Source organism: Camellia sinensis, chromosome 11 (assembly GCF_055761805.1).
Source record: "Camellia sinensis isolate YWXY chromosome 11, ASM5576180v1, whole genome shotgun sequence".
Classification (NCBI taxonomy): Eukaryota; Viridiplantae; Streptophyta; class Magnoliopsida; order Ericales; family Theaceae; genus Camellia; species Camellia sinensis.
In genome coordinates, this window is record NC_138971.1 from 137,979,242 (window position 1) to 137,990,279 (window position 11,038).

At 33.6% G+C, this 11,038-nt stretch overlaps 2 protein-coding genes across 2 annotated transcripts; both read right to left on the reverse strand.

The window, feature by feature from the left end:
- Positions 1–2,603: 2,603 nt before the first annotated feature.
- LOC145803274 (protein FAR1-RELATED SEQUENCE 5-like) lies at positions 2,604–4,679 on the reverse strand. The gene is made up of 3 exons (XM_082896566.1): positions 3,220–4,679; positions 2,965–3,114; positions 2,604–2,859 (listed from the first exon to the last, which is right to left on the reverse strand). Exons 1-3 carry the CDS (start codon positions 4,633–4,635, stop codon positions 2,746–2,748), a joined length of 1,680 nt encoding a protein of 559 aa, XP_082752692.1. The 5' UTR covers positions 4,636–4,679; the 3' UTR covers positions 2,604–2,745.
- Positions 4,680–4,684: 5 nt separating this feature from the next.
- On the reverse strand, positions 4,685–5,505 carry LOC114261873 (protein FAR1-RELATED SEQUENCE 5). Its single transcript, XM_082895424.1, has 2 exons — positions 4,775–5,505; positions 4,685–4,697 (listed from the first exon to the last, which is right to left on the reverse strand). The coding sequence occupies exons 1-2, from the start codon at positions 5,503–5,505 to the stop codon at positions 4,685–4,687; spliced, it is 744 nt and encodes a 247-aa protein (XP_082751550.1).
- Positions 5,506–11,038: the final 5,533 nt, after the last annotated feature.

An 11,038-nucleotide genomic window follows, 5' to 3' on the forward strand; every position in this document is an offset into this window, starting at 1 on the left:
TCCTCTCTTTGAGTGTCTCTCTCTCTCTTCCATACACACACAGGAGAGAGATGGCAATTATGAATGAAATGAAATGAAAGAAATAGTTGAGAAATATGGAAACGGATTACGGAATTTGATATAATTTTATTTTATTTTATTTTATTTTATGAGATGAATTTAGAATCGAACACAATCTTACCACGCTAAGTGAATTATATATTTTTATAACACTTACATGTTAAGAAGATTGTATCTGATTTCGTCATTCATTTGAGTACAAATTAAAAAAACTGCGAAATGAAAAAGTAGGGGAGGGAGGGTTGGGTTAGGGTTGTGGCAGCTGGACCAGATATGTGACAGTGAAATGACTTATGTCCAACTGGGCATGAATGAATAATATGATATGAATAAATGGGTGTGGAGAGGAGCTACAAGTAGAAGAATATTAGTGAAAATGAAAGGGTATATCCCTGAAACTGCTAGGAACTACCATGGTTCAAATATTTTCATCTTCCACAGGTGTTCTCTTTAGTCAGATTTCACCTTTTCCTCTATGGAACTACCATGGTTCAAATATTTGTCATGTATGCAGATTTTGAAAAATGGCATCTTCCTCTAACATTAGCAACATAAGACTACAACCAAGAGTGTGCAATTGTGGAAGAACCGCTGCCATACGTATTGTAAAAACCAATGAGAATGGAAATGAAGGACGTTTGTTCTTTGTTTGCCCATCAAGATATGTAAGTTTGTAATTCTAGCTGTTTTCTTCGTTTAGTAGTCAAATTAATATTTGTCTTCTTCGACTAACTTATTCTCATGCATTGCAGAGTAAGACTCCCACTCCCCATTGCAATTACTTCAAGTTCGTGGATGAAGATGATGAAGACGTTACGTCCAGAATCCGTACGAACTATACAGCTTGTGATGGTGTAACAGTACAAGACTTTAACGATGTCAGGACGAGGCTTCATTCCATGGAAACGAACTATGGTCGAAGGCTTCAAATGATGGAAAGGAATATCAAAGCGATGGTGTACTTCATTGTATTTGCTACGATTTTCTACTTTATGATGTAACTTGGAAGTTTGTAGCATTTTGGCTTGTATGTACATGAAGTTGTTAGCTTGTTATCTATTATCTATTTTCCTCAACTTGTGGCCTCAACTTTCGAATGAATGAATGGAATGAATTTTGGAATGAAGTATGGTACATTTTCGAATGCATGAATGGAATGAATTTTGGAATGAAGTATGGTACATTTTCGAATGAATGAATGAATTATCTATTAGCTGCTGAATGAAGTATGGCATATTTTGGAATGAATGAATGAATGAATGATGGAATGTTATCTGTTATCAATGAATGATGGAACCAATGATGGAATGTTATCTGTTATCAATGAATGTACCATATTATCTGTTATGAATGATGGAATCTTATCTGTTATCAATGAATGATGGAACGAAGACAGCTCTGTTACCAACCATGTATGGCATTTGAACCATTACTGTTATCAATGAATGATGGAACCAAGACAGCTGTGTTACCAACCATGTATGGCATTTGAACCATTACTGTTATCAATGAATGTTATTATCTGTTATCTGTTATCATTATTATCTGTTATCATTGAACCATTAATGTATGGCATTTGAACCATTACTGTTATCTGTTATCTCTTATCTGTTATTATCTGTAGATGATGCAGACCAGAACCAGAACAGTGATGCAGACCAGACCAGCAGAGTAGCAAATGCAGAGTAGCAAATGCAGACCACAACAGATGCAGACCACAACAGATGCAGAGTAGCAAATGTAGACCACAACAGATGCAGACCACAACAGATGCAGAGTAGCAAATGCAGACCACAACAGATGCAGATTCAGACCAGAGCAGTCCATTCCCAGCAGACCAAAGCAGACCATTATTTATGCTATCTGATATTATTTAGTGCCAAAACAGTATTGTTGCTATCTGATACCTTTTTGTTGTGTAACAAAACCATTATTTATGCTATGTAATACTATTTTGAATTGTATCAAGGGTTGTGTTGAACTATAGCAGATGCAGACCAGACCAGTCCACAGTAGCAAATGCAGACCAGACCAGACCAGACCAGAGTAGCACATGCAGACCAGGGCAGAGCAGAACCAGACCAGAGTAGAAGATGCAGACCAGACCAGCAGATGCAGACCACAACAGACCAGAACCTCTCTTATCTGTTATTATCTGTTATCAATTAAGGTTATCAATGAACCTATCTGTTACTATTTCAAAACACAATCACAAACCAATACAGCATTGTTGAGTGCAGATTCAGAACAGAAGCAGACCAGACCATACGAAACCAGACCAGACCAGACTAGAACATAGCAGAACCTCTCTTATCTGTTATTATCTGTTATCAATTAATGTTATCAATGAACCTATCTGTTATGGCACATTTCAGATGCAACACAATTTGTTTGTTTCACAATTTGTTATGGCACATACGAAACCAGACCAAACCAATAGTTTGTTTCACAATTTGAGATGCAACACATGTTATGGCACATTTTGGTTCTATCATTAGCATACCATTCCCAGCAGTCAAGAAGCCATGAACATACCATCAGAATTTTAACACAAGCATTCTCATTAAACTAAATCAGAATTTCAACACACATACAACAGTAGTTTGAACACACATGTTTAACACAATTTCAACAGACATTGGAGTGGAGTTTGAACAGCAATTTCAACATCACTTCTGAGCAACATCAAAATTTGTGCACCAATTCAGCATGAGTTTGCTTCACAATTTGAGATGGTATCACTTCACTTTGCATGCCATTTTCATCTGCAGTTTGCTTGTCTTTGTGCTTGTCCATGGCCTGAAATGGAGAAACACAGAATTTAATTGGAAAAAAAAATTTTCAAAAAAAAACTACTTCAAATACAAATTTCAGCAACAGATTCAAAACACATCAACGACAAACCTGACTCCACATTGGACTGTTTGATTCTTGAGAATATCGAAACCCAATGTCATATCCATATGAACCTTGAAGTAGTGACTGGAATGTTGGTTCAGCAGGATACCGTTGCGGCATTAAATTTGGCACTGAATTATGCACTACGTACATGTCCTGCAAATTGGCAAAGAACAATGTCATATATTACGCTTCGCAATTACGGGTTGAGTCACATATTATATCCATAAAAAAACATACATATATTGTAGTAATACTTACATGATATGTGGGATTCATCAATGACGGAGGAATAGAATTACCACCCATGGGCAAAGATGGAGGAAAATGACGACGGGGAGGAAGAGGTTGAAGAGGAGGAACATGTTGACGAACATAGATCTCTCCTCCAACAGATAATGGAGAAGGTGCAACTGTTGGACTTGCAATAGATTGTGACGAAGCGAAGCTGTTAGCACGGGATTTTTTTTTGGAGTTCGCTATCAACGCCACTTCGAATCCACCTTTTACCCTCCTTTTGCCCTTACTAGTTGCCAGTTTTTTCTTAAATCCTTTTGGTTGCACAACATGATTCACATCTTCGCAATCCACTTCAAAGCTTTGGGTGTCATGATCATTACTTACTTCATTTCCAGCACGAAAAAGAGCACCTAACTTGCCTTCAATATTTGCACCTAATGTAGCAAGGTGTGCAACACAAAAATCATAAGTTTCTTCTGTTTCAGCAGCTCTACTTGCTAGTGCTCTAAATGCGGTCATCAATGTCTTATACCGCGAGGCTTGCTGGAATTTCACATCCACTTGAATGTCATTCCCCTTAATGTCCTTCACAGTTTCGGCTCTTGCTTGTTTCGTCCACCTCTTTAGAATGTATTGTGGAGGAACCTCTTTCATCTTCAATATGTCTCTAATAACCTTCAATGAGTGACAGCACAAGATTCCTTCCCTTTCAAACTTTGTACAATTACAACCCAATGACCCATCCCTCTCCATCTTCACTTTCCGTGCATGTTTGTTACCAACATCAACAACTGTGTAAATGGTACTAGCCTCGCCATATTCAATTGTTTCTATGTCCGATTCAATTGATCGAAAGTACTCATTTTGAAATTCTTCAAATATCTTTTTTGTGTAAACATTACCCATTTGAATTAACATTCTTATTGTTGCTTTCACCTTTGGCAACCTTTGGCACAAAGCATATCCTGCTTCTAACTCCTTGTATCGCTTCTCGTAAAGTACCCTTTCGAAATGCATGAAGAATTCATTTAAGTTAAAATCAGAACGAATGTAATCCTTCAAAAAAGCATTAAAAGATTCACTAAGTTGTGTGGTACTCATTCCCGCAGCCCATGTTGATCTAACATATGGCCAACCCCATTTTTCTTTCACCGCAAATGTCAATTTTAACCAATGGTTTTCATGCGCATCATATTTATCAAGCATTTCTGCCCACTCTAACTTCCATTGATTTGCATCTTCAATGTCAAAGAAGAACTTATTTAGTACACCCTTTACCCCCTTATCTTGGAACAAACAATTAACATGCTTCAATGCATTTTGCATCAAATGCCAAGTACACAAACGGTGACTTGTGTCCGGCATAACGATGGGTATGGCTTTAGCCATTGCAGCATCTTGATCAGTGAACAGCGTTTTTGGTGCCTTTCCTGACATAGCCTGTAGAAAATTTTGAAACAACCATACAAACGATTCGGCGGTCTCATCATACAGCAAGGCTGCACCAAATATAACTGTTTCCCTATGATGGTTGAATCCCACAAAAGACGCGAAGGGTCTATGTTCTTTGTTTAACTTGTAAGTAGTATCAAAAGTGACAACATCACCAAATTGGGCATAATCCATGATCATTTGTGCATCAGCCCAAAACATATTCGTTATTTGCTCTTCATTATCTAACTGGAAAGCATAAAAGAAGGAAGGATTCTGCAAAGATTTTTCTTTAAAGTATTGCAATACATTGCCTACTTCCCCGTATGCTAAACTTTGTTGTCTTTTGGTTCTCAAATAATTTTTCTGATCTAACTTTGTAAACCCAAGACATTGCCTCCCACCAGCTTCCCTACCCATGAGTTCAAAAGACTGGCCTAAACGAAGACCAGATTGTGCCGCCAAATCTAACTCAATTGCTTGGGTAGTCGATATCTTTCTTTGTGACGGCAACATGTGGGCACACTCGGGTGATACAAGATCATGGTTGTGTTTTTCTTTGAAATCAGTGACAACATATTTCCCAGTACCCTCATCTAATTTGACATAAAGTCGAGCCTCACAACCGGTCCTAGTTTCAGCTCTTGGGTTTTTTGACAATGGGTCTCGTTTGTCACCCTTCCGAAATCCCTCCTTGTTGCAAACCAAAAGTCTACAAATAAGTTGGTTATTGATCTTGTTCTTCCTACAGAAATCCCTTCTTATGCTAAACCTCATTCTTCCTCCATATGTATTATAAAAATCATACACACATTGTTCAGAATCGAATGTCATTCCCTGTTTTGGCTTCCAAGCACAATCATTCTCAGGTTCCATATCCATATGAAAATGCAACTGAAAACCCATATAAATAAAATCTTAGCTACATAAATAAAAAATTCATCACATTCCAGTAAACACCTTATCTGTTCACATGACTGATTAAATAACTTATGTTACAAAATCATTTGGCAAACCTCTGATTAAATAGAGTAATCTTCAAAATCTGTGTTACACCAATGAAATCAATTCAACATATTTACTTTATAGAGTGCAGATCAATTATATTTCAAAATCTGTGTTAGAAATAAAATAGAGTGCAGATAGTGCAGATGTTGAATTAATTTTTGACATATTTAAAAACCCTATTGATTACATAACAATGAATGAGTGAGGATTTGCTGCTAGCATACTCACAATTTTTGAATGTTGAATTAAAAATAGGCAATTTTGATGAGGATCTGCTACTAGCATACTCACAAATTTTAAATGTTGATTACATAACCACGTGGTAACATACCCTATTGATTTCATTAACACAGATTTTGAATTAAAAGTAAAATCTGTGATTTCAAAATCTGTGGTTTAACACAAAATAAATTAACACATTTGTCCATTAAAAGTAATCTTCAAATACTGAAACTAATTAAATAGATTTTGAAACTGATTAAAATCTTAAAATACAGAAACTGATTGAATATTCAATCTGTAGATCTTCAAATACAGATTTTGTCTCTTAACACATTTGCCCATTAATTTCTTTATCTATTTTTTTTTTTAATCTTAACAGATAGGTTAATCTTAACAGATTGGAAATCAACCTTAACAGATTTGTCCATATTTTTTACCCGTTAATGTTCATTTCCATTACGCCGTTAAGGTTCATTTCCATTACGCCGTTACTATTTTTTTATCAATGAACCTATCTGTTAAGATTAAGCTTCATAAGACCAAAACGCAGCAGTCTGGAGAGAGTAAGTCTGGAGAGTAGTACAGTATTAAGCTTGATATACATTAATTTCTGATTTACAGAGGCAAAGGGGAACTGACCTGTGGCGTCGTCGGACTGGGTACACTGGGTCGCCGCCGGTATTGGGTCGCCGTTCAGTCGCCGTTCGGACAAGAACCACTGACTGTGTTCAATGAGTATGTGTTTTCCCACGAGTTCAGACCAACTCTATGTTATGTTTTGTTTTGGGCGGGAACGAATAGAATAGAAATTGGATTTTTTTTTTTTTTTTTTTTTTTAATCTCAGCCGTTGGATGTGCAACGACTGATCTCAGCCGTTGCAAGGACGCATGCTCGTAAGTCTTTGCAAGGAGAGGATCTGAGCGCCCAACTGATGGTCCCCCGCGACCAACTAATAACTTCTCGGATGTGAGAGGCACATGCAATATGCTTTATAGCTTGGTATTGACGTACAAGATGGCAGTTGAAGGGATCCATCGCTAAATTAAATTTTGTATGAGGTCATAAATATAATTTTTAATTTTATTTTGTAATTTTTTTTTGTGCTAACTTTTACCGTTATTGTACATGAATTGGGTACGTGTGTTGCGTGCATATATGTATTTAGATATTAGACTGATCAAATCATTTAAGAGTACGTGATCTTGGGAAAAAAAATTATATTTTTATTTTTTTAATCTGATATGTAAAATAAAATAGTGGGAATTAGGGTTGCTATTATGCCTAATGGCACAATAGTCTGTTGTGAGGCGCTTTGACGGTTTGTCCCGAGTCTATTTTATGATCCGAACCATTCATTTTTGTGAAACTTGTCAAGTAGATCATTTATCCAAAAAATCAGGCCAATTGAACATTTGTAGCCAATAACAAGACAACATTTATTTTTTTTAAAAAAAATAAATGATTATCATAATTTTATAATTTTTTTAAAAACAAGGAGGACATGATGAGGGGACTATAGATGTTCAATTAACTTGATTTTGTTCATGGATGATGTGTTCGACGACTCCTATAATGTGAACAGTTCGGATCATCAAATAGGCACAGGAAAAAACTCCCAATGGCCATCACAGCAATGTTGTTGTGCCCCTGTGTCCTTAAATGGTGCTATATGTATTTACGGTGTCAAAAAAATATTTATGATAATGATAAAAAAAAATATGTACATATAATAATAGTATTATATATAATTATATAAAAAAAGTGTCCGTTGATAAATATACGACACATATCGCATGCTCATATTTCAGTGTCGATTGTCCACTACAAATATTTGATTTATTTTAAAGAGTTGATGTAACATATATAGTTTTGAAGTCATAAAAGATATGCATATTTTATGTTTGATAGATTTATATTTGTATTTATTTTCTATGCTAAATAAATTTAAAATCTTATAATTTGAGTTTTATAATAAAATTGATATCTATAGATTCTATTTTTTGAGATTTTTCAAATAAAATCAATATTGAAAATAATTTGTTTTAATTCACTAAATACAAAAAATAAAATAAAAATTAAGAATATTTTCATATTTTTGTATATTTATTGGTTTTTGTTAATATTTTTCAGAAATATTTTATTTTTTAAGTGTTAGATATCTAAAAAATAAAAAATAAGAAAATGTTTGAAATATTTAAAAAATTTCCTAAAAACAAAATAATGCAAGAAACAAAAAGCTTAATTTTCAGAAAATCAATCTAAACCAAACAATAATATTACATTTGTTATTTGCTATTTGTTATTTGTTATCCCATCAATTTTGAAATTAGGAGTTGTTTTGTCCCATAAACTTGCATATGTTATCAATGGAGAAGCATTGGCATTAAAGGGTTCTGACAAGTTTTTGGCTCTCTGAGGGCTGGATGCAAGTTTGCTGTTATTGGTTTCTTTTTGCTATTAGTTTGCTGCTACTGGTTGGCGATGATGCTGGTTGTTGCAATTCTGTTTTTCTAAGGGATGGTTTGGAATGTTTTAAATAAGTGTACTTTTTGACTTTTTATGAAATATAGGCTGGGTATGGGTTGAGTTTGTAATGGTCGGTAGAGAGGTGATGTGACTTAAATAAGATAATATGACTTAAATAAGATAATGTAGCTTAAATAAGATAGTGACTTTTTAACTTTTTGATTTTTTTAGTATATGCCAAACAAGAATGTGCAACAAATATTATATTTATTATTTATTATTTTGTATCCAATCGATTTTGAGATTAGAAATTGTTTAATTCCTAACATTGTATTAGTTTGTCCCATAAACTTGTATATGTTATCAATGGAGACGCATGAATTGGCATTAAAGGGTTCTGACAAGTTTTAGGCTCTCAGAGGGGTTTGATGTAAGTTTGTTGCCATTGATTTGTTTTTGCTAAATGGTTGTTTGGAATGATCTAAATAAGTGTACTTTTTTACTTTTTATGAAATATGGGTCGAGTTTGGGTTGAGTTTGAAGTGATGTGTTAGAGAGGTAATGTGACTTAAATAAGATGATATGACTTAAATAGGATAGTGACTTTTTGACTTTTTATCTTTTTCAAGACATGCCAAACTTGACCTTAGTTTGCTGCTACTGGTTGGTGATGATGCTGGTTGCTGCAACATTATTTTTCTGGTATTTTCGTATTCTGTTTGATGTTTTGTTTTGGGATTTGGATTGTACATATTTTATATAGGCTTAGGAAGATATTAGCTCTATTATTTAGGAGTCCTTTTTGTTGATTTCTCATCAACTTCGGCTGTTTGCACTTGTATATGATTGGATCAGCTTTTTAATACTAACATAGGCTACGTTATAGTTGGGGTCATATTGTCTTACTATGATATAGTTTTGTACTCGTCATTTCTGTTTTTATTGATATACTATGTGTATATTAATTTCATCAATAAAGTTTCTATTCTATTTTGCTAATCAAAAATAATAATGAAAAAAATTTAATACTATGAATAATGCTTGAGACCCCCTTTTGGGGGTCACCCCTCACCCCCCCTTTGCCACGTGGCAGGTGGTGATTGGAGGAGCAGGAAAAAAAAGAAAAAGAAAAAGAAAATGTAACCAATAAGAGAGAGAGGGGGTCAAAGGAGGTGGGAGAAAAAGGGGGGATGAATCATTGTTGTAATACTATAAACTAATAAATTTTATAGAGAAAATTATTAAAATTATCAACATGTGATTTACATTTATTCTACACATGGACTTGATTTCCTTCTTTATTGACGTAAGTTATGTTTGTACTTTGTTTCCTTCATCAATAAAGTTTCTTCTTTAGATAATTAAAAAAAAAAATTGAAATTAATTGAACCAATTTTAGTTAAAATAAAAAATTCAATACTAATTGATCCAACTAAAATTAGAGCGATTAAAATAACACATTAACTAAAATGATATAATTTGTCCTTATTTATATTATATTCCCAACAAATACAAACTAGAAAGAGAAACATTATAGATAGCAAAACCAATACAAACCAGACCAAGATTCAAGAAGCAGCCACAAAGCAAAATAGTTTACACAATTAATGTTCGAAATAACTTCGAAATTTTTTAATTTCCTATTCACTTCGAAAATGATATAATTTGTCACTACAAAATATATGAGTTTTAGAGATCAAATTTAGGCCAAGTTTGGCAAGAAACAAAAAAGTCAAAAAGCCAAAAAGATACTCAAAAAGTTAAAAAGTTATCACTATTCATCAAAAGTCAACAATTACGGCTGCACAACTCCCAATCTCAATTTTCTCCTACACACTAATTTATACAATTTTTTAATACACATTTTTTCATAAAAAGTCAAAAAGTTAACCCAAACATCCACATTTTTTGGGAGCATCTATTTACACACACACACCTCTCTCTATACACATCTTCCACACACAACTCTCCAACATATTTTCTCATTAAGTGTGTGAGAAAAGAGGGTTTGGTGTGTGCAAATAGAACCTCCCCATTTTTTTCCTCAATATTTTAGTCCAAAAAGACAAAAAGTGCACTTATTTAGGACACTCCAAAAACGTGAAAATTGTGTTACAAAAGACATGTAAGGATCAATTTCTATTGTCATGAAGATAGTGGTTAAAAGGTCGTTTCAAAAAGTCAAAAACAAGATTTTTGCGACAACATTTTAAAAATATCGCTAATAAACTGACTTTTAGTGACAAAATAATTTGATCTCAAAATGATTTATTTTTTTAAACAAAAAATTTGGTCCCAAAAGGATAAAATTCATCACTAATATCTAATTTTCGTTGTTAAAAATATAATAACGACACGTTTCGCAACAAAAATGTTTAGTTCTTAAAAAATAATTTTGTCTCTAAATTTTAGTCTCTAAAACTTTAATTTTTTATAGTGTGTCCTTAGTTTCATTTTTAATCTTTTGAAAACCTCTTTTGGGAACAAGTTATTCTAGTAATCTTTTGATTTTTTTACCAAAAACATATAAAAAAGTAAAGAGAATAATATAACAATTTATAATGATATTTTAACTTTTAATTAAAATATGCAATTGACAAACTAGACCAAGCTCAATGTTTATGCTTTTTGAGACGAGAAATGTTAGGCATCATGAAAATCGTCATGAAAAATTTGTGACCCTTAGATTACCTTGATTAGTGTGTGGTGCTT